The sequence below is a fragment of the Rhodamnia argentea genome, chromosome 9, assembly GCF_020921035.1.
Source record: "Rhodamnia argentea isolate NSW1041297 chromosome 9, ASM2092103v1, whole genome shotgun sequence".
In the NCBI taxonomy this organism is placed as follows: domain Eukaryota; kingdom Viridiplantae; phylum Streptophyta; class Magnoliopsida; order Myrtales; family Myrtaceae; genus Rhodamnia; species Rhodamnia argentea.
In genome coordinates, this window is record NC_063158.1 from 3,250,380 (window position 1) to 3,277,799 (window position 27,420).

A 27,420-nucleotide genomic window follows, 5' to 3' on the forward strand; every position below is an offset into this window, starting at 1 on the left:
CAGTCGTTAAAGCCTTAAAGGTCCTAAAGGTCACACCTTTTTACCTCACTGCATGATGCAGTCATTTGCATCTCTCATGGATAGCTTGAGTTCTTCTCAATCAGGGACTCATTTTTCTTTGCAAGGTGAAGTTTCTGCAAAGACAAATCTTTACTTTGTCTAAAGAATCCTCCGAAAGGAGAAAAAGAAGAAGGAATTTTCAAATTGGGGGTCAGTGGAGCATGTTGAGCGCAATGATTGGGGAGGTGGGTCGATGATGAAAGTTCATATGACCAACCCAAAAAACATAAAATTGGAAACCAAAAAAGAAAAGGGTTTTGGCATGCTTAAGGAAAAGGTAAGGAAGCCACACTTAACTCCATATGTAGTTGATGAAAATGTTCCCCACTACACCAACCTTTGTGGGTCTCATGTTGCCTCGCATGGCCCTTCTTCCAATTGGTTTCTTTTCAGGAGACCCAAAAGTTTCGCATTCAGGTCAAACATCGAAGTAGCAAAATTGCCAGTCCTCAGAAAAGTTTTTTGTCCAGTGATCTCTTTCCATCTTCTTCTCTCAACTTGGGCCTCAAAACTTGTTTTATACAAGGAGGAGGATAATTAGAGCGATTTTGCTGAAGTGGGATGATGAATTTGACAAAGAGGGTATCTGAAAGAAGTGTTCAAATTATGGTAGTCATCCAAAAGGATTCTCTTTCCCATTTGAACCCCTCCATCGAGTAGTACACGTGCTTATAGAAGCTATTACAGACAGATAAGTAAGTCTCCCTTTAGCATAACAAGAATTGCAAAGCTGGCTAGTGGAAATTGACAGTGGCTTGGTAAGCCAACCCTGCGTTCCAGTTGGAAGGAGCAACGTTGTAGGCAATGATGGTCTCTCCGGTGGTGTAGGAGGTGAGCTTGAAGGAGAGAGATTGGCCTCCAAGGCTTGCAAAGGCTTGGTATGAAGCACCCCAGTTGTGGCTCATGCTGATCCAATCTGTCTTGCTTCCTTTGACCCACATGCTCACGATGTCTCCCCCTCCCCCCACATTCATCACGTACACCAGGAGCCAGTAGCCATTCCCTTGGAACTGGAATCTGATCCCTCCTGGCTTTATGCAGGGTACTCTGCAAACATTTCCACAGTCTTCTCGAGTTATTTCAAGTCAAATGGATTTGGATATGACACCTTGGTCGAGTATTCACATTCATGTCTTTAGGGAGTACATTATAACCCCAAGCAGTGTGTAGAATACATATTGCCATACGCTGAGGAGAGGCTAGAAAGAAAAAATGTTTGTGTGTACCTTCTGTACATGACGGGGACTATGCCGGCCTTCCACTGAGCGATCTTCATGAAGGCGGGCTTGGACATGTCAAAATGGACGCTGGGTGGGTTGCACCACCCGCCATTGTTTGAGTCCTGGGACCAGTTGGGCGGGCAGAGGTTGGTGGCTGTGACCGTGGTGAAAGGTGAACTGACGGAGCACCAGGGCGACTGCACGCACTTGATCTGATAACATGTCCCGCAAGCATACCCGTCGTCGAAAAGGGTCGAGCTCAAAGCTGCCGTCGCGGAGCCATACCCGTTGATGAACAAGTTTCCATACCCACATGCCCCTCCTGGAAATTGGAAATGAAAGCATGGGTGATACTTAGAATGGACATACGTACTTCAGGTTATATACTTTAAAATCACATCCGCTACGCAAATACTTGAATGCAAGACCAGAGAGGATGGACCCAACAAAGAAGTATGGCCATTGCAAAAACGCAATGCAATTAGTATCAATTCAGCTCTAAATCTTTCAGTGATGATCGCATGAAACAACAAGCGTACCCATAGTCTCGGAGGCAGTCTCATCCCCATAGAAAGTGGCATGAGCAAGAGACCATTGGCTAGGTTGAAACCCTCCAGACCCAGGAGAATCACCATAGCTCCCACCACCCATGGCTGAACCATTTTCGCCTACTGCTGCTGCAAGTATCAATGCAAAAGACCATAACCTCCATGAGCGAATCAAAGAAGCCATGGATGGTTTGTTCTTGCTGATTCTTGGGCACAACACAAAGCTTCCCCACTAAAAATTATGTGCACCCACGAACACACAACCCGATTTCAACAGTGCCCTCGTATATATTTGGTCCTATACAAGGTGTAGGGAGAGAGAAAAATGTTGAACTTCGTGATGCCCACGAAGATATTTGGCCTCATGCATTTAAGTCAAAAGGAGTTTGGTTAAATAATAAGCCAATGTGATTTTGGGCTATGGCACTTAGAATATTGATTGTTTGGAGTCAACTACTTGATGGTTATACTGATATGGGTTTGATAGATTTTGGATAGAAAGGAGACAGCCAACGTGCGGGGCTCAATGTCTTCTTAGTTGAGGGCCTTAAGGCGTGATTGCAAGTTTTCAAGTGGTTTTCGATACCGAATCCCAAGTCGGGTTAGATCTGAAGCCAAAAGCTGGGGACTAGAAAGAGAAGCCATCGTCGAAAAGTAGAGGCTAGTTATTGAGCACCACAGACTACGAGAAGACTACACAATTCTCATCACATATTGTTGGCATCATCTTGGTTTCAATACCGTGACAAAACTTGATCTGCGACATAAGATTGAGTAGAATTCAAGTCCTTTACTCTCTTCTCTGAACAGTGATTCGCTGTGATTACTCAAAGAAATGCTGATAAGAAAAGGAAACCCAGAGCTGAAGTTCATGACCTTCCTGTAATCTGCACAAAGTGAGCTGAAGTTCAAGCCATTCCTGTAATCTGTACTATGTGCAATGTTACAAGGCTACTTCTTTGTACCAAAGCCTCAGAAAGCAAGAGTTGAAGCATTATTGTGGCAAACTGTGGCTGAAGTATGGAAACTTTTAGATACACGGTCTCTCTTGTTCCGCAAAAATATTCGTAAGCGATTTTCTCAATATTGACTAAGATGCCGTGACAGGTATTTACTAGCAGCATGTAACTGGAATTTGACATATTAACAGCACTCGTGATTGATTGTTGTTATACAAATAAATATTGTACAGCCATCTTGTTTCCTTCTCCTCACAACCAAGGTCATGATGCAGCAGCAATTTCCTCGGCATGTTATAACACGGTACATGCTGAGTCCCAATCTCGCATTGGCACGTTCATCTTGTTAACATCTGAGAAATAATTCACCCTGCATAATGACGAGGGAATCGGAACTGTTGAGCACTAGTATCTGAATTTGATGCAGAGAGGTACGACAATGAAGAATGAGCAGGTGGGTATGCGAGGCTCTGTGAGGACATTACAGCGCGGACTTCCTCAGAAAACCTGACAAGGTCAGGAAAAAAACCGAAAAGCTTGAGCGCTTAAGTTATGTACCTCTCATCAAGATTGACTTCCTTCGGGCAATGTAATCAACCGGGTTTTCGAGTCATACACCATCTCAGTTCCACAGCTGAAGCGAGAAGGGATAAATTAGCATATCAGTACGGACCATGGAGAACTGATAATAACTTGTTGATCAGAAAAGACAGTGGAGCGCTGATTGAAAGATGCAGAAAAACACGACTCAGGTCCAGAAAATTTCTTCCTACTCACTTTGAGCATTTAACAATGTTCGTTGTACCGCCGCTAGAGATGGACAATATGGTGCCAAAGAAGGAGACATTCTCCGTGCCGCAGTTGGGGCAGGCACCCTGCAACCCCGATAATCTTTAAGTACAGTTTTACTATGAAGAGTGCTGAAAATGTTGAGTGATGGATCATGATGAAGCTTGACCTTTAAAATGAGCGAGTCTTTCACAATCACATTCGTCAGCGATAGAGCCAGATAAACTAGGAGCGGCAGAGCCGCGAACCATGTGAAAATGAAACTAAACGGCTCAGGCAGCTGCAGGAGTGAAGAGAAAAGTAACGCAATTGGGGGTCACAACATGGAAGGCGCAAGATATCGAATATCAAGCTCTTGCGAAGGGAAAAATAACCGAGACAGCGCGAACTACAAGTCCACAAAAGGAAGCAACTATTTCAGTAGCTCCAACAGCTACAAAGATAAAGGGACAAAAAGAAACAATTCCTGATTACCTCCAAAAGATATGTAATCTCAAATCCAGTTATATCATCCAGGAAGAAGAACCTTTAAGACCCGAAAAGAGCGGGTTAGGAGAAAAATGCACTTGTCTGGCAAAATGGTAATAGCGTGAAACGATCTTCCGGTAATAAACAAATGTCGGTGAAAACGAAATTCTACTTACAGTCCTAGTGCGACAACAGTTGCTGGGACATTCAACAGAAACATCTTGAGGTAATCAACAGAAAGGTCACTGTAGACCTGTCATGGGAGGATTAATCAGTAATGTCTGAGCCCCTTGGAGGAATAAATAGACCGAGTAATAAAAAAGGAGAGAGAAACACACAAGAAAAATAAACCTTTCGGCTGCGGAGGCTGCATCGTGGGCCTTCGGCAACGATTTCGCTCCCGTCAGTCTGCAAAAAACAGAGGTGATGAAGCACATGATCTATTGGAAGGACAAGGAGGAAGGATAAAGCACATGAAGTTTTGCTTAATCTTGTTTATCGCCCCAACATCTGGCTTCTGTTGAAGAAGCAGGCAAGTTTCCACATTCCTCACAGAGTTCATGGTCCAAACAGGGACATAACATATCGTCTGTGGTATGGATGTTCCTATTTCTATATTGAACAAGACAGGTGCAGATGCTAATTGAACGAAGCTACGTCAATGGCTTGTCGAATATGCTGCACCCGGTTCTCTCGCTCAATGTACAATCTCAATGGCTATCTATCCTCAGAAACAAATGACATATGTTAGTAGCACCTACAATCGCATTCTATGATAGCGACCTTTAGTCTCAATTTCAGGTCGTCGTATTCTTGGTCGTTCATAATTGGATTGCCAGACACGTAGGCCATCGAAGCTTCCAAGAATCTTTGCTCATCAGAAGCTGCATTACACGAGATGCGGAGAAGTCAGTGAAAGTGCATCCGATAGGTTGTGACAAACAGCATAATGGTTAGATGCGACAGTTGGAAACGTTTAGCTCAATCATCCGTTATACATAGCATGACAACGCTGCTTCCTTCCCACATGAGCTCTTCCTTGAGATTGTCGAATTCCTCATTTGACATGATTGCTTTCCCTTCATAGTAAAATGACTGTATAACAGCAATTAGTGTACGTATACGATGAAATGATGCATGCCATATAAAAGAAAAGAAAAGAAAAAAAAACAAAAGAAAGGTGCTCAGATTCTTCCATACTTGTAGTGCTTGAAGAAATTCTTGTTCAAGTTCGCCGAGAGACTTCTTCTCTTTCTTGTCTATGTTGCAATATGGCAGAATTTTGCTATCTTCAACATCGGACTCTCCTTCTTCTACCTTGCCTGAAAAGTGCACAAAAAGTCGAAACGACAGCCGATCAACCATAATCAGACATTACCAAGCTAAAATAATCTTCGCCCAGGAAGACTTTTATCATCCTGACTGACTCATGGTGACTCCAGTTTTAGCAAACATGATTTTCTAGGACGGCACAGAACAAACTAGCCAATATGGTGATCTCAGACAGCTAGCCGATACGTGATCAGATCATGAGAACAGACCATGTCGCGATCTGTATCATAGACATCAGCTACCCGACTTATAAAAGCAAAGCAAAATGAGTCCCACATCCTAGAGCTCTGATGGGAAGCCGTGCGGCTCCTATTTTCGGCGCGATCCCTACTAAGTTTTCTCTCGGGCATGAAATTTTCCGGACCGTTTGTATCAGTAAACCACAGACTACACCTCTCAAGTACTCAGAGGCGCAAAATCACGTCACTGGGGGGGGGAAGGGGTCATATGACCATACCGACCTTGTTGATCAGCAGTAGCCTTCACGGGGATCATGAGCACTCGCCGCCACACCCACGACCGCCGTCCATCGGATGCTCGGGCCCTCGAAGAGGAAGAACAAGAAGAAGAAGAACACGGCGCCGGACCCGGAACGGACGGCACGAAAGGAGCAGAGGGCTTCCGAGCGGGCTTAGCGAACAGGCGATGGCATGTCAAAGTAGCCCCTAACTTGGTGCTAGCCATGGCCAATACCAGTCAAGGGGAAGCGAAGAAACTGAGCAGACGAGGAAGATTAGTAGTGTCAATCGACAGCCGATTCATTCGGGGTGAATTTTGCTCTTTCGTTGTTTCGTGAGTTGATGTTTGGAGGGAAAGAGAGACGGATCGTGAAGATAAGGTGGCGGAGCAACGTGTGGAGGGAAACGCAACGGCATTTTGTGGGTTTTTTTTCCAATTTAATTTTTTTTTAAATATTTACAAAAATATTTTTTAAAAACAAATATTTACGGATTTGGGCCTCGCTTGGCAGTTGGGTTGCCGAGCGAGGCTTGCTCGGCAGCCCAACTGCCGAGTAAGTGTCTATCTCTCTTTTTTTTTTTTTTTTTTTTTTTTTTTTTTTTAAATTTCGTTTTTTTAAGTGTTTTAATTATTTATATTTATAATATTTTCGTATTTTTTAACATGTTTATATTTATTTTATTTATATTTTTTTTGCGAAGCTTATCTTTATAACATAATTAGTAATAATTAATACAAAAAATTATTAAGATCTATAATTCATAAATAATGTTGTAATTATGTAATTAATTGAAAATATTCACATAAGGAAAATCCCCAATACCAAACGAAAAGAAACCCTAGCCGCAGTATAAAAAATAGAGCCCAAAAAAATTTTAGGAGCGTTGCTCCCAAACCCCCACGCAGATTTGTTCGCATCGTAAAAGAGATTTGTTCGCTTGCTCGGAGTTGGGCCTATCGGCCCAACTCTCCGCGTCACAAACTAAATTTCAATTTTTCCTCCACTTTTTGGGCCGCACAAAAATATGTCGGGTCGGGTGATAAACCGGACCGGGTACATAAAATTCAAAACATATTTAACAATATATGAAATTAATTGAAAATATTCATAATATAAAATTGGTAAAATATTCATATAAATAATGTTATTGGCTAAAAAGATTGAAAGAGGAGGAAAGAGGGAAAAGAGGGGTCATTTAATACTGAGAAGTAACACCGGAGGGAAAAAAAATGCAAAATTGACAAGGAAAACGGCCGTTTTCCCACACAAAAAGAAAAAGAAAAGCCCGGCATTTTTTCCCCAAAAAAAGCCGTTTTCCTTGTCAATTTTGCATTTTTTTCCCTTCGGTGTTACTTCTCGATATTAAATGAACCCTCATTTCCCTCTTTCCTCCTCTTTCAATCTTTTTAGCCGACCGAATTGCATAATTACAACATTATTTATATGAATATTTTACCAATTTTATATTATGAATATTTTCAATTAATTTCATATATTGTAAAATATGTTTTGAATTTTATGTACCCGGTCCGGTTTATCACCCGACCCGACATATTTTTGTGCGGCCCAAAAAGTGGAGGAAAAATTGAGATTTAGTTTGTGACGCGGAGAGTTGGGCCGATAGGCCCAACTCGGAGCAAACGAACAAATCTCATTTGCGATGCGAACAAATTTGCGTGGGGGTTTAGGGGCAATGCCCCCGAGAAATTTTTTTTTGGGTTATATTTTTTATACCGAGGCTAGGGTTTCTTTTCGTTTGGTATTGAGGATTTTCCTTATGTGAATATTTTCAATTAATTACATAATTACACCATTATTTATGAATTATAGATCTTAATAATTTTTTGTATTAATTATTACTAATTATGTTATAAAGATAAACTTTGCAAAATAAATAAATAAATAAAATATATGTTAAAAAATACGAAAATATTATAAATATAAATAATTAAAACACTTAAAAAAATGAAATTTAAAAAAAAAAAAGAGATAGACACTTGCTCGGCAGCCCAACCGCCGAGCGAAGCCCAAATTCGTAAATATTTATTTTTAAAAAATATTTTTGTAAATATTTTTTAAAAAAATTAAATTAGAAAAAAACCCGCATTTTGTCCGTTTGCCCCCCTTCGAAAAAAACCAAACGGTAATTTTCGGTAGCCTCGAGCTGCCACGTCATCATGTTGGGTTGCTCACCACGATTGTGATTTTTTTTTTTTGTGAGAATGTGGAATTTTGGATTGGAGGAGGACACGTGGATTGATCTCATTGCCCACGTCCCACTCGACCGGATGACAAGTGGATACTCCCCTTCCTTCCGTGCCAAAGAAGAAAGACAAGATTTTGACTCTCCAGACACCCCCCCAAACAAACTAATAAATCCACCGGTTCTATTGGGCCACCAGATAACAGGACCGGATCAATTGGTCTTGTACGATCTAGTCCCGAGACCATCCCGAGTCCTTCCGGTTCGGTTCTTAGTTCAGGGGTGGGATTAGGTTGGGCGGAGAACCGACCCTATTCATAAGTACATAAATAAATATACAACGAGACGCATGATATAGATTTAATTCGAATAAAAAAGTGTTGAACTTAGATATATTCTAAATTAGCATTTTATGTAAGCATTAATTTTCAATTAAGCTCATGAGCGACTCGAATTTATATGTATCGCTAGACTTAACCTGCTCGAGTAGTTTGGGCTTGATTTGATCTTAGAAAAATGAAAAGCATACACGGGCCTTCCGCCCAAAAAAAGATGAAAAAGCATACATGGATGGGCCAATAGAGAGAGAGAGAGAGAGAGAGAGAGAGAGAGAGAGAGAGAGAGAGAGAGAGATATGTCAAAAGAGTATCCATTTTTATTTTTATGTTTTTTTTCCTCTAATTCATACAGGTTTTTTTTAGTTGGGTCCACAAATTTGTCATTGGTACAATCGTGTCATTCAATTTACATGATTCATGTAATGGATTTATTCCATCGTTAGCGAACTTAATTACGCTTACGTGGTCGCCGGCGCGACAATATCGAGTACTACAAAAAATGAAAAAGAAGTAATATTTATCACCATTGAATTTTGTTACATGAAAGTCTCTTCATTGAAAGACTTTCTTACTCCCATGGCACAAGACATCTGAAATTCCAAATGAGCATATGACGAAAGATTGCTCAAGATCAAATCGGGCATCCGCTGTTAATTGACGTAAGAGCAAGAAATATAAAATTAGGGGTGATCGATTTCGGGGTAGACATATTCCGCACTCGAAACCTACCCTGTTATAACGGGTTCTCAATTTTTGGAACCCGAAACCTACCTAGTTTTTCCTGAACTGGTTCTATAACCTACCCCGCTTTTCCGATTCGGTTCAAGGTCTATCCGATAACCTATTTTTTTCCCTTTTTTATTTCATTTTTTACAACAAAATAATATGAGCAACAAAACGGCTCAAATTAAAAGATGACCAGCATAAATCACTATTAGCCAAACACATGATCACATATTATTATGAATAATAAAAAGTTCAAACATGTAATGTAAAACATAAATTATAAAACTTCGTTCCCATTCATCAAAATAAATTTTTAAACTCCATTCATCCATACAAATATTAATCCAAAGAATAGAGAGAGAGAGAGGCAACAAAGAATGGAGAAAAACCAAATAAGGTGAGGTAGAATTAGACTCAACTTAGAGAAATTATGTTGTTTTTAAAAGATATCGGTAGCTACCTCAAGGGAAGGAGGATGATCTTTACCCCAACCTTGTAAGGAAGGCAATCGACTCCTTGCCTCGTTGCTCTCTTTCACAACTTTGTAGTGTAGTGTGCAGCTGAGAAGGAAACCCCCTCGATAGAACTTTAACTGAAGAAGAAATTCCACTAGGGAAAAAATTCAAGAATTCTCTTTCTTTCTTCAGCATAGCATAATCAATCTGTTTTGTTCTTGAACCTAGACAAGTGAAAACCCTTTCTTTCAGCGAGGCAAGAGAGGACTGACTCGACTGAGTTTCAAGCAGCAGATGGTTGGAGAGGGTTCACGCATTCCCCTACTCTTACTCTTAATGTGGAGACCTTCTAGTTGAAGTGCTAAGAACATATATTTTCCCGCTGTAAGTATGAGGGGACATTTCCTATCATATAGCCTTTCAAAAACTGACTTGCGCCTAAGATGCCTACCTGACATGGACAATCTTTTTAATTTTTTTAAAAATTAGGAATTTTTTAATACTTTCTATTTTGTTTTATTTTCATTTTTTCTATCCTTCGGTATTAGAGATCTTAGAATGGTAAGATAGCACCTCATCAGTTGGCAAGGGCCTACAAGCCCTTTGTTGAGAGACATAACACATTGAAAGTTCACAAATGACTATTGAGTCCTCGCCAGCCGCAATGGCTGAAGCCCTTTGTTGAGAGATATAATAGCCATTGCGACTGGCGAGGACTCAATAGTCAATTGTGAACTTTCAATGTGTTATATCTCTCAACAAAGGGCTTGTAGGCCCTTGCCAGCCGATGAGGTGCTATCTTACCATTCTAAGATCCCCAATACCGAACAGGTATTAAAGAGAATGAAGGAGAAGATAAAAAAAAATGAAAATAAAACAAAATAGAAAGTATTAAAAAATTCCTAATTTTTTAAAAAAATTAAAAAGATTGTCTATGTAAGTATCGGCTGTGCCACGTAAGACAGTTGGAGTTCATATTAATTATTCTTGGCCAAAACGGCAAATCGTCAAAATGTTTAGGACTAAATTGACCAAAATTCAAAGAATTATGACCGAAATGGCATATGCGCAATAAGTTTAGGGCCTTTTTGGTAATTTGCCCGGCCTGCAGCCGAAAGTCTTACGTTGTTTTTTTCTATTTTCCTCTAGTTTCTTGTCTTGTCATTTTTCAAGGAAAGAGTGTCACCACGACATGGTCGAAACAGAAGCTTCCGGATATACCCTTTAATGATGTCCACCCCCACGAAAGTCTATTGAGTGCGCGAGTTGGAAAAGAAACCGAGTAGGTCTCTTCCCAGCTTCTTGCATGGAAAACAACGTTCTGGCCCCTAGATTGCCACCCTTCCCACTGACCTTTTCCCTTTTCCTCCTCTTCTTTTCCAGACTTACCCAGATGGCTTCGGTGGGAATTCTACCTCTTCGACACCAAACCCTTTACCAACATGCACATTTCCAAACATGTTCCCTAGGGTTTTCGAGCTTAGAAAAAGAAGAAGAAGAAGAAAAAAAAAAAAAAACTGCTACTTTCCCCTTGCTTTCGGATCAATGAACGAATACTTCACAGAGGGAGAGGGACGGGTGGGGGCGTGGTTGGTGACTCGTGCTCAACAGCTCTCGGTCAAGCTCACCTGCCCCCCGTGCACATGCGCACGGTCCCCATCTCTTTTTTTTTTTCCTGGCCATTCAAAAAAGGTGTGGTTATGGAAACGCCATTGAAATACGCACGTCGTGTCTAAATCGCTCCCAAAATTTTAGCGGACCGCTTCATTTCCTCGTTCAATAGGATTGTTAAAATAGTTTGAGGACAAATCTATTGAGCTAGTTAGCATGTCAGCTCGGTGCAGGTGATACTGTCGGTTCGTATAAAATGAAGTGGTCCGGTCTATGTTCACGGTCCGAAGGCACGTGGTCGCCCTCCCATCCAAGCGAATTCTACGACGCTGTTATCGTCGTATACCTACATCACGCGCTCACCTCACCCGTTTTGACATTACGATGCAAATAATGCAGTTGTTTCGCAGGAATTTTGTCCAGCGACGAACTATGTTTTCGCTTCGATTTTTTAATTAAAGGAGAACGGACCATGTGGCGACTCCGTACATGAAATGTCTAGGAGAACAGGAGAGTCGACAACTTGAATTTCGATAGTATTGTACGAACACTAATCGTACCGAAATTTAATCGGTGGCAAGAATTGGAAAGTACAATTGTTGCAAAGGAACCAAACGTGGACACACCCAGCCGGAATTTAATCTACAACAAAATTTGACCACGTAATGACACTACGCCAGAATTGAATCGACGACGCAACACCTGTGATAGAGATACACGTCGAAATTCAATCGACTAGGCGAATCTGAAACCTATGCAGCTAAGAAAAATGAAGTTTAGTACATGAAAATAAAGATAAAGATAGTAAATCGATTCATTTATGTGGAGAGCCTTCGAAAAGTACGATGTGGCGAATTAAAGCCTACAATCATCGGTTATCGACGGAGGTTACAAAGAGCTGTTACCAATAGATGTTACAAACAGTTATCAAAGGTTTCTTTCACTTCACTACCTCAACAGTTTCTTCGACTTCACTATTTTGGTAGTTGCTTTACTTCACTACGTCAACGGTTGCATCCAAGATTGACGATTCCATTTTTTGTCGATTCATCCCGTTGTCGATTCACCGCATTGTCGGTAACTCTATCGGTAAATGATTGGATATCATGTTCTCATCGATTAAGTCTATGGCGTGCCCCGACGATAAAAATAACAAGAATCGGTAATTTTATTTTTCGTGCAAACAGAAACCATGCTGGGAGTTTCTCACGCGTACTCGTACATGGTTTCCGGACATCATTGTTTCGTGCAAGAACGTCAGGGGCTTCGAGAAAAGCTTCAAGGGACGAGCCTCGGCTCACTTTTCGATCACTTCGCACGCTACATAATGGGAGTAATGAACTGTGGAAATTTCCTCGTGGCTGTGTATTAAATGAATTTGAGCCACGAAGATTCTGGTGTCCACAGGAGACCGAAACAGCGATGGGTTAGATAGAAACGTGCGATTTTTTTCACTTGTTAGGTGGCTTCACCTTTCGTTGAATCTACAACAAACTAGGATGTTGCCCTTTCGCCTCTTGTCTACTCCTTTTCCTCCTCCTTTCTCTCTTGTGCATTATCAAGTCAGGACAGTGAAATCAACAAAACCGGTTGATCAACGAACACATTTCATTACTCGGATCATGGTTCGATTATATGCTCGACCCTGCTTGTGAGTATATAGTCAATGAGCATAGAACCGAAAATAATCTGAGGACCGACCATCAAACCATTGCGAATTTCCCGGCGTCTCATCGTCGGACCGAACATGTCTGTGCACGTACGATGAAAATCATGGTCCGGGACGGTTAGACCGTGCTTCTCTCCCCTCCCCCCATGCTTCGACCTGCCATTCAGCTCACCTCCCACCGGTGTTGACCCTTTGAGGATATTCACGTGTACAACTTACCCAGGAAACCAGGCACGTTATTTCTCTATCGACTTTTGGTAGCTCTAGCTTCTCCCGTTCCACAAGAATCACCCGGGACCCATCTCCACCATTGCTTTTTTTAAGTATTTCTTCTTTCAAAGCTAATACTCTCCGGTTCAGATTGGCATCCCCTATAAAGACCCCACCAGGAGTTTGGAGCTTGATCATACCGGATTTGGTGTTTGCAACGCTGTGTAGAGAAAAGAGAGCGAGAGAGAGAATAAAATGGTGAGTGTTGTGGCTCCTAGAGTTGAGAGCTTGTCGAGCAGCGGCATTCAGTCGATCCCGAGGGAGTACGTGAGGCCGCAGGAGGAGCTCGCGAGCATCGGCGACGTCTTCGAGGAGGAGAAGAAGCACGAGGGCCCTCAGGTCCCGACCATCGACCTCAAGGACATAGAGTCCGAAGACCCCTTGGTGCGGGAGAGATGCCACGAGGAGCTCAGGAAGGCCGCCACCGACTGGGGCGTCATGCACCTCGTCAACCACAGCATCCCCGACGACCTGACGGAGCGCGTCAAGAAGGCCGGGGAGGAGTTCTTCAACCTCCCGGTCGAGGAGAAGGAGAAGTACGCCAACGACCAGGGCTCCGGGAAGATCCAGGGCTACGGGAGTAAGCTTGCCAACAACGCCAGCGGGCAGCTCGAGTGGGAGGACTACTTCTTCCACCTCGTTTTCCCTGAGGACAAGCGCGACATGTCCATCTGGCCCAAGACCCCAAGCGATTACACGTGAGTGAAGTCGAAATCTAGGCAGCATGTAATTAGAAATGGTATATAAATGAACTGTGGCTTTAGTCCTGAACAGGTGAAAAATTGCATGAGGCTCAGGAAATTTTAAGCTCTCAATAGCAGTTTTCTAGTTCATAATCGCAAACTGCTGTCTCCGCCGCTCTCGGGGTCCTTTTCAAGCTATAACTTGTTACTTGTCACCTGTGTCGATGTGCAGAGTTGCGACGAAGGAGTATGCCAAGCTGCTGAGACAGCTCGCGACCAAAATCCTATCGGCGCTCTCGATCAGTCTAGGACTCGAGGAAGGAAGGTTGGAGAAGGAAGTCGGCGGGCTAGAGGAAATGCTGCTCCAGATGAAGATCAACTACTACCCGAAATGCCCCCAGCCGGAGCTAGCCCTAGGAGTCGAGGCTCACACGGACGTGAGCGCTCTGACTTTCATCCTCCACAACATGGTCCCCGGTCTCCAGCTCTTCTACGAGGGCAAGTGGGTCACGGCCAAATGCGTCCCCAACTCCATCATCATGCACATTGGGGACACCATCGAGATCCTGAGCAATGGCAAGTACAAGAGCATCCTCCACCGCGGCCTGGTCAACAAGGAGAAGGTCCGGATCTCGTGGGCGGTCTTCTGCGAGCCCCCGAAGGAGAAGATCATCCTCAAGCCGCTGCCTGAGCTGGTGACCGAGGCGGAGCCCGCGCTGTTCCCGCCGCGCACCTTCGCGCAGCACATCCAGCACAAGCTCTTCAGGAAGAGCCAGGACGCGTCGAAATGATCGGCATCTGTTCGTCTCGTATTGAGTTGGCTACACTAGCTAAAAAAGAAAAAAGAAAAAGACAAACTTCTCCTAAGGCGTTTGTCTGTTGATTTATCATGTGCCGTGTCATAAATGCTCATCTGGTCTTGTGACCAGATTTCTGTTAAATAAGATTCATGTTTTCTCATCCGATTTTAGTCCTACCTTCGTTGTCTATGGAAAATTCAAGTATTACCTTCCATCTCGCCATAGCCGAAACCAGGCATCATCTCCATGCTCCTCAAATTAGAGAAACACGTAATTTTATCGGAAAGTTATATCGAGAATGACATGTACAGATTACAGGGATTACAAAAGAAATTCCAGCAATCAGTAACTTATGGGTGACCGTGTTGCTCCTACTAAACAAGGGCACGAGGGATTATTGTTTTTACTGAGTAGATTCTGCGAGAAGTTAAGGACCTGAAACTATATTGAACTAACACACCCCAGTTGCAGTAAAAGAAAAAGAGGGTCACCTGTAGTTAGGACCTTTCCATGAGGCTTAGGACAACATATTGTGAGCGCGCAATAAAAGCCCGATACTTTCACCAGGAGAGATCGCTAAAAGAGAGCCCAAATTCGAGCCCGTCAACATATCCAATTGGACCCACATTCACTTAAAAGCTTAAGCCAATGAGTTATAGGACAATTTGGATATATTGACTGCTTTACACAATACCAATTCTCCGATGTAAAACTTCTCTAATACAACTCACACGTGCATCTCAACAATCTCCCTCTCACATGTGAACTTCAGTATTAAATTTGCTCCTCCTTAATTGAAGTATCATTCTACACCAACATATCTCAAATTCAATGTCCACCAACGCCTATCGAGCCCGCATTGCTACACCACAGCGTTCACTGGTCCGAAAATCGCGCTGGTCGCCAGATTCCTTCTTTATAATATTCACCAAATACTTATACATATTGGGAATAGGCTACCATTTAATCAAAGGTTCTAATACCATTTGTTGGGAGCGCATAGTAGAAGCCCGATACCTTCGCATAGGAAATCGCCAAGAGGGAATCCAAGTTTGAGCCTGTCAACATATCTAATTAGATCCACATTCACTCAAAAGCTTAAGCATATGAGTTATATGCCAATTTGGATATATTGACCGCTATACATTACCTCAATTTTTCGATGTAGGACTTTTTTAACACAACTCACATGTGCATCTCAGCACAACAAGTATTCTTATGTATAGTTCGGGCAAGTTGTCAAAAGAGTCATAAACCTATTGCACTTTTGCCAATTCAATCCTAAACCTTTTGCATTTGTGTCAATTCAATCATAAACTTTTTGCATGTGTATCAATTCATTCCATCCGGCGCCGACGTGGATCTTGGCGTTGATTTGGATAATTTTTAATAATAGTTTTGAATTATTTTTCTTTTCTTTATCTTTCCTTTTTATTCTTTCTTCTTCCTCCAGTGGTCGTTGCCAAGCAAGGTTGACCTTCCCCGTGGCCGACGAGGGCGAGCCTTGCCTAAGGTCCCTCGACAACCTTAGCCTCAACCGATCGCCGGTAGTGGCAGGCTGGGGAAGAAGAAAGAAAGAAAAAAGCGAAAGAGAACAAAAAGAAAAAAAGAAAAAGAATAATACGCCAACATCAACTGACCAAAGTTGATTGGATATATTAAATTGGCAAAATCAAAAGATTTAGAATTAATTGGCACAAAATTAAAAGGTTTATGACTGAATTGGTAAAAGTGCAATATATTTAGGACTTTCTTGATAATTTTCTTCCTATAATTCAGGTACAACATCAGAAAATATATCTGAACTCGTAAGTGTTTGGCAGCACTTTGGCCAGCGATTGAATGACATAAATCAAGGGCTTGTCGTCGATGAAAAAGCATGATGGCCTCAAACAATGCATGACTTTGTTTCAAAGCGATATTGCTAGCTTATTCATGCCATATATATAAATTATGTAGCACCGACACAGCACGACAAGGCTACACGTCATTTCTCAAAAAATACGGAATTCCGACACGTTAGGATACGTAGTATATTAAATGTATATTTTTTCATATATACATAATAAATAATCATGATAAATATAAAATAATCACGACGAGTTTCCTCTTTTTCTGTTGGAAATTCATGATATATATATATATATATATATATATATATATATATATATATATATATATAAATTGATGCGCCGATTGATTTAGTTGCACTAGCGGATCGATGTAGCTCAGTTGATTTATCATATGCCGTGTCACTAAATGCTCATCTGGTCTCGTGATCTGATTTCTGTTAAATAAGATTCATGTTCTCCATCCCGCCATAGCCTAAACCAGGCATCATCTCCATGTTCCTCAAATTAGAGAAACACATAATTTTATCGGAAATTTATATCGACAATGACATTTCCAGATTACAGGGATTACAAAAGAAATGCATAGCTCATTCAAATTACAGGGATTACATCTTTGAAACCTTGCTAGCTCATTCATGTTGTACTAGCGACCTCAAAGGTTCGTTCGAAAAGAAAGCTCTCAAGTTGCCGATTATGAGTTCCTGCACAGCTTCCAAGGATTCCGGAGTCATGACGGCGCGGTGTGGAGAGAGCACGACGTTGTCCAGCGCGAGCAGCTCATCCGGCACCTTGGGCTCCTTCTCAAACACGTCGAGGCCGGCACCGCCGATCTCGCCCCTCACCAAGCGTCGCACCAGCTCTTTCTCATCCACCAGAGCCCCACGCCCGACGTTTATGATTACGCCTCCTTTCCCGAGCGCCGACATCACGTCCTTGCCGACGATGTGGCGAGTGCCTTCCGTCAGAGCGCAGCAGAGGACAAGAATGTCGCTATTAGCTGCAAGGTCACGGACGTTGGCGTAGTAAGGGTATGGAACGTGCGGTTTCTCCTTCCTTGAGTTGTAGGCGATGCTGCATCCGAAGGACACCAGCCGCTTCGCAGTCTTGGAGCCAATACTTCCAAGCCCAACTATGCCGACCCGTTTTCCCCCTAACTGCAATGTTTGACATTCGGTTAGCCGACACCAAAAACCTCCTCCTGTGCAAAGCAACTATAAGTCGCTGAGGAGTTAATGTGAGAGAAGTAGCTATCAGTTCCAGACCATTTGATCGGAACTTACACTCTTTTAACATTGGCATGCTTTTCTATGCATCTGTGTAATCATACAGGCTATATTCAACATATAACAGCAACCATAGGATCTAAAACCTCATGAAATATCGGTGTCGGGAACTAGAACTATGGGCTCATGACAAATTCATTGCAGTTTAGCTGGAATGGAGCCCATCATTTTGCTCCGGAAGAACTTCCCAGCGTGAGTTTGTCTGGCTCACCAAATGTTACTACCTTTCTTGGCAGCTGCAATAACATCGGCTCACCAAAGTGACGAACAACATCTTGATCAGACCACTCGATGAACGTTCCTAGTGATAATCGCAAAATTAGACAAGTCCCTAACAAGATCCGAGATTTGGACGAGGGTCTTGTTAGTTACTATGTTAACTACTCTGCAACTTAGTAAGATTAATATTTTCGATTCGAGGAATGTACTTTCAATTTCGCACATTGCGGAAATTTCAAGGTACAAACTTCCACATTTATAAAGTGTACTGGAAACTGGAAAGCGCACGACTCGAATTGCTAAAACTAAAGTTTAATGTGATTACTTTGCAAATCTCCAAAAATTACGAACTTGGCATTCGGCCCAACATCTCCCAAATGATTAGCGATGATAAGCTGACCTACCTTGAAACCCAGGGGGAACTCCCTCTGGACCGGCCACGACCCGGCCCGGACGAACCGGTCGCCGTGCGAAACCCTCCTCATCACGTCGATCAACATCGCCACCGCGTAGTCGGCCCCGTCCTCGCAGAACGCGGCGCTGGCGTTCGCGACAGCGATCCCCCGCCGGCGACAATACGGGAGGTCCACGTGCTCGAGCCCCGCGCTGGAGACGACGATGAGCTCGAGGGAAGGGAGGAGGTCCAGGGTTCCGGCGTTGACGGGGACGAAGGGGGTGAAGAGGCAGAGGAGGGCCCGGACGGAGCGGCAGCGGAGGGAGAGGAAGGATTGAGCCGGCTCGGACGAGTCGAGCGGGTCGAGGAGGTGGAAGTGAGCTCGGAGGCGGGCGGCGAGGGGGAGGAGGGTGAGGGCGGAGGGGCGGAGGAGGAGGACTTTGGGGAGGACGGCGTCGTTCTGGGGTGGGTTGGTGTCCATCGTTGGATCGTTCGACTGACGGTGGTGGGATGTGTGACCGAGGGGCGATGATCGCGTTACAGAAACGCGACTCGTATCAATGACAACACCACAGACTTATTGTCAATGAGATTATTAAATTTAATTGGCTAAGTATATGATGTTGCTGACATAGCTACGGAGACAAAAGGGCACTTTTTACGTCAGCCAGTCCGTCATTCATTTGTTTGTAACTTCTTTTTAGGTTTATATCTACGTCGGTGCAACACGCCACACGACACGATACGACAAGTTGACAAATAAATTATAAAAATATAAAATATTTCGACACGTTGGGACATGTTATATAATATAAATATTCTTGTAAGTTATCGTTTTCATGATTTTAATAATAATAAAAAATGATAATAGAAATGATAATTCCGACATCTCTCTTCCCGCTTTTAACTTTTTGTCCTCCACTCAAAACTCTTTCTTTTTTTATCTTCTCATCTTGACTCAGTCAACTCTTACCTCCCCCAAAATCTGCTCTCTTGTACACGTGTATGGGCAGAGATGGCGTGTACAGGTGAGTGACAGGTGAGCGGCCAGTGGACTTTCGAGAAAGGGTGGATGTGTGTAAACATGGCCAAAATGAACCGAGGCCCGAAACCGGCCCATTGATCCTGCCCACGGTTTCGATCCGATTTTTTTTTTTTTTAAAAAAAGAAGAGGCTTGGAAAAAAAGAGCCGTTGGGCCTAGGAACCGGAATCGGCGATTTCAAGGACCCGGCCACGTCTATATGTGTGTACGTGAATGACTACATCCCCCAAAGTTTTTTTTGTTTTTCCTCTCTCTCTCTCTCTCTCTCTCTTCGAAGTCTCGCCATGTCTACTGCAACTCCCTTTTCTATCTCATCCTCACAACACCCACTCCCACTGATCTCTCGCGTCTCTATAATCCCTCTCTCTTTGACTCACCTTCGGACACACGAGTCCCTCCCGTGTCCGTTCTGTTGACTGAGTGTGTTTTTTGTGTCGATGTAACATAGGTTATAATAATAGAACATTTGGTTCGATATGCAATGTGATTTTTAAACTTTTAATTTATTCAACATGATCCTTGAAGTTTGGCCTAATATATAATGTGATACTTGAACTTTTAACTTATTCAATATAATCTTTAAACTTTAGTCGATGTGCAATGTTATCAATGAATTTTTAATTTATTCAATATGATCCACGAATTATATCAAAATATCTTTTCATTAATTTAAGTATAATAAAAACATTGTATATTTTTATAGTTCGGTGACTAGTTTCAAAATGTATCAAAATTTCAAGGACTATATTGAGCATATTGAAAGCTTATGGACCATATTGTATATTAGTAATATACCAAACTTTCAAGGACTATATTGAACATATTGAAAGTTTAGGGATCGCATTGTATATTGAGTTAAAGTTCGTGGCTCACATTGCACGTTGGGTCAAGTTTAGAAATCATTTATATCATTTTCATAACTTTTTATTTTATTTCTAATTCAAATAGAAAACGACGTGCGAATGATTGCGGCAAAAGTTAAAAAAAAAAAAAAATTCTTACCAAGACAAATAACCACCAAGAGCTTTTATTTATAAATAATTAAATCATACCCCCACCAACAATGAAAGTAATTTATCAGGACATGGATTATATTATAGATATGAATTCGGTTCATTCCATGATGTCACCAATAGGGAAATCGACCTAACTCTGTGTGTCCTGCCCCAATTGTCCCATGAGAAATGGAAAAGCCGCTTGTTGAAGGATTAATACCACTAAAAAAATTCCAAACTAGCACATCACTGTCCGATTTGTCCTAAAGTACCACAGAAAATTTCGAATCGATACACTTATGGTAAATATGCCCGCCGATGTGAAAACGCATGTGGCAAGCAACTCCGATAATTTTCGTGCGACGTAGATCCGGTGTGAAAATTTACATAAATGGGTTTCGTAAAAGACATCCTTTGAGGGAATTTGATCCGAAGAAAATGAACCGCGATTGAGGATTAGGGCAAGATTGAACCTGCTTCCGTCATTCTCCCAAATCACCAAAATCTTAGAGTAAAATTGGGGCCAAACTAAGAATTATAGCATATTTTCGAAATGTGAGGAGTTAGGGCAAAACTAACAGATTCTAACAAATTTCTCAATCTTAGTCCCTTTTCTTTTTCCTAAAATCCGGTTACCCAAAAATGGGGTTGTTTAGGAGACTAATTTACGTTAAATTTTCATGTCGGATCCGTGACAAACATCCATAATCCGAATTTTTTGCTACATGTATCTTCGCATCAACAATTTCACTGGTACGATGGAGAAAAGTTAATAAAGGACATATTTGCAACAGATGATCAATTTATGATTTTTTGTGACACGAGGTTAATGAAGCACCTGTATAACAGTTTGGAAAATGTGGCACAAGCGCATCGAATTAGGAATTTTTGTGATACAAAAATTAATTCGAAAAAAACATTGCGCATTCGTACCGATTTGGGATTTTTGTTGATATTAAGCCTTTGTTTAGACGGCGTGCTTCAGATTGCCCGATGCCCGTTAACACCTAATTTTGGCATTCCCCGTGTTATATATATTTATTAAATAATGACACGTCTAATTTATTTTCATCTTATTGCAAAATAGAAAAGTAAAAAATATATATAACTACTTTAAAAAAAAAAAAAAAAAAAGAGAAAGGGAGCCAAAAAAATAATAATAATAATAAATAAATAAATGAAATGATAAGCTATTGAATATGCATATTTTCTTGTTGTACTATAGAATAAAAAATTCAAAAATCAAATTTTATTTTATTATTTTATTTCGTTCTTTAAAAAAAAAAAAGAATAAAAAGAATAAAGAATAAAAAAATTGGATCGGGTTAGTCAAGCTCGCCCATGCGAGACTCGGCCCACACTCTCTTTTCTTCTGGCGCGCAGCGAGCCCACGCGGGCCAGCCCAAACTGGGTTTCTTTTCCCTCCCTAAGCGAACAGCCCATTTTTCCTTTCATTTACCTACAGCCCATCTTCTCTTCTCCTTATTTCTCTTTAGCCCTTTAGTTTTATTTCCCCACAGCCCATCTCTCATTCTCACCCCACTCACGTCACCTTCATTTTCACCGCACACCTCACGTGGTCTCTCACCAACCCACGTCCACATCATCCGGTTTTTACTCTCGTCCACGCAAGCAAGCTTGGGGAAGGAGTCAAGAAGAAGATAAAAGAAAGAGAGAAGGGCGGGCACGAGGTTCGTTCGGCTCAAGGAAGAAAATTGGGCCCGGCGACCAAAAATGGAAGAAAAGCAGAAAGAGGTCAGAGGAAGTTGAAGCGCAAGGAAGCAAGAGCTAATCGCGCTTTGGCCAGTAAAGATCGTCTTTGCCTACCATCACCTGTCGGCCACCAAACCTCCAGCAGCCCCGTAACCGGTGGTGTTCCCAAACCAGGTAAGTCTCGAGTCCTTTCCTTATTCTATATAGTTGAGCTAAAAGTCAGTTTTTGTCACCGTTAATCGTTCCAAGAGAGTGGACTGTCATTTGTATTTGTTGAATTCTCCCTGTTCCAAGTTGAACGTGGCCTCAAGCTTTAGTTAGTCCCCATCTCGATTGCCTCGACCGATTTTTCACGTGCGTTCGTGTCCTTCCGCCGATGGTAGTGGTCTCTACTGTGTTTTGGGATGATGAGTGTGCTCCGGTGGTCGACTAGACGAAAGATAAAAAAAAACGTGTCGGGTCGGTATGGGTTCTCTTCGTTTGTTCGGGGCGTCGGTTTAGGAGCGATTCCGGAATTGAGGAAAGCCTGAGTCCGTGAGTTCAGTAGGTCCGACCGAGTCGGCGGTTTGGGCATGTGAACGAAAGTAGCCCTCGAGTTTGAATCCGGCAACGAGGCGACTCGAACCAACCGCAACGCGTGAGGAAAGCAATGAACCGGTACCGAGGCTATACGAGCAAGTGAACAGGAGCCTGGTTGTGACGGCGGCTCGAGAATTTGAGTATAGATGGAGCCCGCGACTCGAACTAGTGTTCGCGCGTGAGGTCCGGAAATAACTGCGAGTTTGGTTTGAAGGCGACGCGAGTCCGAGCTTAGGCGACGCGAGTCCGAACGAAGGCGACGCGAGTCCGAACGAAGCTACGCGAGTCCGAACTTAGGCGACGCGAATCCGAACAATGGCAACGCGAAGGTGGACGAAAGCGACTCGAGTTCGGGCCGAGGCAAGCGAGACGACTCGAGAAGTTGATGGCGTCACCGACCGAGTTGCAGAGACAGGCGAACCGAAGCTTCACCAGATGCGGCGGAATGGAGACCGTCTTTCAACGTCACGATCTTGAAGTTCGGTGAACGGAATCGGCGTCCAGAGGGTCCGGCAATCGCGACTTAGCGGCGGAGCGACGGACGAGTTCCAGGCGGTGCAGCGGCAAGACGGGCGAAGGTTGATGGCGTCGGGTTTTGGTCACGGTGTCGCGGTGCGGAGGAGGGGCGTGAGAAGAAGAAGACGATGAATAGTACTCGTGAAACCATTTCACGTTTTTTGTAGTCCGAGTGGGCTGGCTTGGGTGAAATGAAGAGGTGGGGCTGGCGTAAAAGAGAGAAGAAGAAGAGGAGCGAATGGGCTGGCCTAGTTGAAGGTTGAAGGAGTGGGTTGGGCGAACGGCCTGAGAAAAAGAAAAGAAGAGAGGATTGGGCTGCGAGAATAAAAAAGGAGGCCTAAGCGGTTGGGCTGGAAATAAAAGGAGAAGGAATTCGGATGGGCTGGCATGAAAGAAAACAGAAAAGCTGCCGGGCCCGTGCTGGCTTGGGCGTGAAGAGGCTGGGCCAAAGAAAAAAAAATATTGAAGCCCAATTCGGATGAACTAAAGAAGATTGGGCCTGGGATTTCTTTTTTGTCCTTCAGGCCCGGTCCTGGGTTTCTCCCGCGGACCGGACCGGGCCCGACGACCTGATCCAGGTCCGGGTCCAAGGACCCGACCCGGACCCGGTTCCCTCTAATAAAATATTAATAAAATAATAAAAAATAAAAAAATAAAAAAAAAAAATCAAAAATAAATAAAAATTCAAAAAAATCATAAAAATTTCAGAAAATTAGAAAAATGTTTTCTTTGACCTTTTTACCCCTAATTTGAATTTTCATGCCTAAAATTGGCGTTGATTGAAGACCGATGTCCAATCCGGTTTGATAATCGTTGTAATTCGACATTCGAGTCGAAGTTGTTTGTTTAAATATCGTCATCATAGATTTGGTCTGCATGCGCTTATCCCGATCTTTATTTGGCATATTTACCTGATTGAGTGTTTACAACATTGTCTTTTGAAAAATTGCTTATTAATCGCTTTTCCTATATTGTTAGGTTAAGGATAAATAAGTAATTGCACGAAATGACAGAAAAACATTATGCATGATCATTTAGTACCGGTTAGATACCCGATGAGCTTAAAATGATATGCAGAATGTGTGGTCACCTTAGGAAATATCAACTGGTTAGGTACCGAAAGGGCACTAATTTTCTAATTAGCGTAAACAAGTCCCCGAACTTAGAAACTCGGGTTGCGTAGGAATCGAGATAACCCTCCCGTGTCTCGATTGGTTTCTAGCCGACCCCAATAGGCTAGTGGCGACTCTTAATAGCATTTTAATTTGCTCATCAATAAAATGAATCCAATGTCACGCGAGGTAGGACTTGGGAGAGTCCACGCCATTGATCTATGGCAATACCTCTAAACCGCGCCGGACCCTCGCGGGAGGCCGAAGGCGAGGTCGCGACGGCTTGGCGACTCCACCGGGGAAAATAGGTTAGAAACCTTTGTAGACTTAGGCCGTAATAACCAGTTGTTTGTTCCTTAACTTGATCACCATTTTGCCATGTTGCTAGAGAATCATGTTAATCTATTGATTTTTTGATTAGATGTTTTTGCGGTTTGGGAGTCATAAGGGGGCGGAGTGATTGTTGACATATCTCGCTTGCAGGGAGTCGTAGGAATGTATGCTTTCTGTATGTATATAGAAGCGATGTTTGATATATCCCGCTATGCATGCTTTTCATACACTACACTTTTTGCACACACATCCAGTGGTCAAACTCGGACTGCGACCCCGGGAAACCCTTAGGAGGTGTCAGAAATAGATTGGGCCATACGCAAGTCCGCAAATGGCATGATCATTTCTGATCCCGCTCATCATCTCGGAATATGTGCCCCGACCCGATTATGCTGTCGGCATTTTTGGGGGCGGTACATCATTTCGTTGTGGTGGGAGCCTTTAGCCATTAGTCTACTCTACCCTTTACGTGTCGAACCTCACTGTTAGCATGCGCATGTCAATGCCATTAACAGGTACCGTTCACCGACCACCGTGAGTTGATTTCGGATTTCCTTGGTCCACTCCAAATTTTATTTCCGATAGTTTGCGAAAATCAATTGAGTGCCTTGCATGATATAAGTACGCAATTGAAAAATTTTGGCGATAACTTTTTGTAGTGAGTTTGAAGAGTAAATTTCAAATGAACAAATCATTTTGTCATAATTTTCATGTCGTTTTTGCTAAAAGATTGTCCTAAGCAATTTTTCAAAATTGATTCCATTTTGTGTGCGTTAAACTTTTGAAATTGAATGGGGCATCCTATTGATAATCGTGAACGATCTTTTAATGATATCTCCTCTTACAATGAAATTGTAGCGAAGTACCAAATGCCTTTAGATTGAGATTGCGGGGCGGGTGTATCGTCGCCTCATTTTCATATAAGAGGCGATATCATTGAAAGATCAGTTCTCTTTCCAGGTGCTAACATTATTGTCTTTCCCTTGTAGGATATGAATAAAGATCATTCTTTGTGATTCTCTTAATCGACTATGCAAAGATTGTGTCGCAAAGTGACGCCCGAGATGTTAAACCCGTGTTCATTCTGTAATTGGGCGGAGAGCGTGAAGGCCACGCTTCCAAACAAGTCGATGACTTATCATCCAGTTCGGCGTAAGGGGAAAGTCTCATTCCTCGTTGTTTTTCAAGCCAAAGTCGATTAGCGAGAGATGCGCCGAAATGGACAAGAAGAACCAATGCGGAGCAACTCCCCGAAAGACAGACCTATTATGATGATAGTAGAGGATAGCCACTATGGAGGAGCAATCGTGCCAATGTGTGAATAAAAAGGAAGTCGTTCTTGATCTCTCTCATTCTAAATTATATGCTAGATATCGTCCCCTTTTTGCATGTGCAGTAAAACGAACCAAACGTGGACAAGATAGTGATATCGGATGATCACTTGCCGGGAGGTGATGAACATGGATTCAAATGTGATGGCTAGCCCTCCTACTGAGGAAAAGTGACCTCAACCTCCAAGCCAAAAAAAAAAGGCCGAAGATTGCTCAAACTCGAAAAGGATTGCCGGACGGACTCAATGGAGCACCTGGTGTTAAGACCTTTCGGACAAAGGACGAAAGAGGATAAAAATGATATATCTCGTTCCTGTTCTTAGTCCGAACCATTGCAAACAGTTGATCTATTTTGTATTTACCATGCGGGAAGCTCTTAATTAGGAGAAACCGCACAATAGGTCGAGAACATGAATTGTCATGGTCACTCAACTCAAACGAAGAAAGGTTTAACATAAACCAAGAGATCCGATGGATAACACGATGCGCATCCATCCATGTGGATAATATCAATCCTCCTTGTTAGAAGAGCCCGACAGGATGTAATCACCCAAGACTGTTTCAAAAGTCAAATGGGGCAATGGACCCAATCATTGAGGCAACCCCTAGACGCTAAGCGTGACGAGATCATTTGATCCGGAGAAAAGGATGTGTCGTTCCAAATTATCGTTTGAATTCATTTTCAGAATGACGTGTTATACACATTTCCTTGCGGATGACAAATGAAAAAGTTGTGACGACGGCCACAGTAGTGGAGTCCGAAATGTTTGAGAAATTGGCACCAATCCACAATGAGGTCATTATCTTTGTTGATACCACTAAGGAGCCGGAGCAACGAGTCGAGTCGTAGAAGTTCCCTCCTCGGTCCTTAGCTTTCTCCAAGGAAATGACCAATGATGTTGCTGATTTCTTGAATCCCAAGAGGAAGATTCTGGAGGAGCTAAAGTAGTCCATCCACAGTCCCTACCAAGGGGATCGCGTTGTTCAAGGATAATTGGACCGATGTCATCTCGTTCAAGTTCCTCGGACTTCCCGATTTCAAGATGAAGTATGCGGTCGTCATGCCGCGAATCACAGTCCATTAGCAAAAATAACCCAGCATCGATGCCCTCAAGAAAGAGGACCTCGACGACGATCCGACGCAACCGTAGTCTTGCACGGCCAAAGGTCCAGAAACCCATCCCGTGTGCTACGACATCTGCGGAGAGTTTTAGAATGAGGATGCTCAGCCGGAAGACATTCACCAAAAGCGAAGAGCCTATTCTAGATGCGATGACTCTCGCCAACAAATCTAGATCAGAAAGACTCATTCGACTTCGGTAGCAAGGTGTATCGTTTCAAACTTAGCTCAATTGAGAATATGAAATGACTCGTTCTCTCTCTCAATTTGCAGATGAATGAGTATGCTCAACCGCAGTGACAATGCACCCTAAGTGGAAGAAACGATCGAGCCGAGCC

The 27,420-nt window shown here is 42.8% G+C and overlaps 4 protein-coding genes across 5 annotated transcripts; 1 reads left to right on the plus strand and 3 right to left on the minus strand.

Annotated features, from left to right (window-relative positions):
- Nucleotides 1-3: 3 nt before the first annotated feature.
- On the minus strand, nucleotides 4-3,269 carry LOC115737054 (expansin-A7-like). The gene is made up of 5 exons (XM_030669005.2): nucleotides 3,170-3,269; nucleotides 2,570-2,715; nucleotides 1,820-2,060; nucleotides 1,287-1,602; nucleotides 4-1,107 (listed from the first exon to the last, which is right to left on the minus strand). Exons 1-5 carry the CDS (start codon nucleotides 3,267-3,269, stop codon nucleotides 795-797), a joined length of 1,116 nt encoding a protein of 371 aa, XP_030524865.2. The 3' UTR covers nucleotides 4-794.
- LOC115736968 (PGR5-like protein 1A, chloroplastic) lies at nucleotides 2,726-6,083 on the minus strand. Its single transcript, XM_030668885.2, has 11 exons — nucleotides 5,838-6,083; nucleotides 5,245-5,366; nucleotides 5,043-5,139; nucleotides 4,828-4,928; nucleotides 4,396-4,452; nucleotides 4,221-4,297; nucleotides 4,051-4,102; nucleotides 3,746-3,856; nucleotides 3,565-3,662; nucleotides 3,346-3,421; nucleotides 2,726-3,157 (listed from the first exon to the last, which is right to left on the minus strand). The coding sequence occupies exons 1-10, from the start codon at nucleotides 6,058-6,060 to the stop codon at nucleotides 3,352-3,354; spliced, it is 1,008 nt and encodes a 335-aa protein (XP_030524745.1). The 5' UTR covers nucleotides 6,061-6,083; the 3' UTR covers nucleotides 2,726-3,157; nucleotides 3,346-3,351.
- A 7,205-nt stretch (nucleotides 6,084-13,288) lies between these two features.
- On the plus strand, nucleotides 13,289-14,751 carry LOC115736955 (anthocyanin synthase). Its single transcript, XM_030668867.1, has 2 exons — nucleotides 13,289-13,806; nucleotides 14,024-14,751. Exons 1-2 carry the CDS (start codon nucleotides 13,304-13,306, stop codon nucleotides 14,580-14,582), a joined length of 1,062 nt encoding a protein of 353 aa, XP_030524727.1. The 5' UTR covers nucleotides 13,289-13,303; the 3' UTR covers nucleotides 14,583-14,751.
- Nucleotides 14,752-14,869: 118 nt separating this feature from the next.
- On the minus strand, nucleotides 14,870-18,890 carry LOC115736956 (glyoxylate/hydroxypyruvate reductase HPR3-like). Of its 2 annotated transcripts, XR_004014958.2 has the most exons (4): nucleotides 18,351-18,890; nucleotides 17,085-17,598; nucleotides 16,978-17,042; nucleotides 16,901-16,939 (listed from the first exon to the last, which is right to left on the minus strand). XR_004014958.2 is itself a non-coding variant. In XM_030668868.2 (3 exons), the coding sequence occupies exons 1-2, from the start codon at nucleotides 18,819-18,821 to the stop codon at nucleotides 17,074-17,076; spliced, it is 996 nt and encodes a 331-aa protein (XP_030524728.1). In that variant the 5' UTR covers nucleotides 18,822-18,890; the 3' UTR covers nucleotides 14,870-14,927; nucleotides 17,069-17,073. The 2 variants fall into 2 exon arrangements, 1 of the variants encoding a protein (XP_030524728.1); XM_030668868.2 differs by lacking the exons at nucleotides 16,901-16,939; nucleotides 16,978-17,042 and adding an exon at nucleotides 14,870-14,927 and having other exon boundaries at nucleotides 17,069-17,598.
- Nucleotides 18,891-27,420: the final 8,530 nt, after the last annotated feature.

Bases quoted from the DNA above. Each gene is read 5' to 3' on its own strand.
- LOC115737054 (XM_030669005.2), bottom strand. From the start codon at position 3,269: ATGTCCTCACAGAGCCTCGCATACCCACCTGCTCATTCTTCATTGTCG. The intron at 2,716-3,169 runs GTCATTATGCAG...CACTTTGTGCAG, and splicing joins TCAACAGTTCCGATTCCCTC to ATTACAGGAAGGTCATGAAC. The intron at 2,061-2,569 runs GTATTGAAACCA...CATAATTTTTAG, and splicing joins GCAGATCAAGTTTTGTCACG to TGGGGAAGCTTTGTGTTGTG.
- LOC115736968 (XM_030668885.2), bottom strand. From the start codon at position 6,060: ATGGCTAGCACCAAGTTAGGGGCTACTTTGACATGCCATCGCCTGTTC. The intron at 4,298-4,395 runs GTTTATTTTTCT...CTCCCATGACAG, and splicing joins GCAGCCTCCGCAGCCGAAAG to GTCTACAGTGACCTTTCTGT. The intron at 3,422-3,564 runs GTGAGTAGGAAG...TTCTCGCTTCAG, and splicing joins AACATTGTTAAATGCTCAAA to CTGTGGAACTGAGATGGTGT.
- LOC115736955 (XM_030668867.1), top strand. From the start codon at position 13,304: ATGGTGAGTGTTGTGGCTCCTAGAGTTGAGAGCTTGTCGAGCAGCGGC. The intron at 13,807-14,023 runs GTGAGTGAAGTC...GTCGATGTGCAG, and splicing joins AAGACCCCAAGCGATTACAC to AGTTGCGACGAAGGAGTATG.
- LOC115736956 (XM_030668868.2), bottom strand. From the start codon at position 18,821: ATGGACACCAACCCACCCCAGAACGACGCCGTCCTCCCCAAAGTCCTC. The intron at 17,599-18,350 runs GTAGGTCAGCTT...CAAACATTGCAG, and splicing joins AGTTCCCCCTGGGTTTCAAG to TTAGGGGGAAAACGGGTCGG.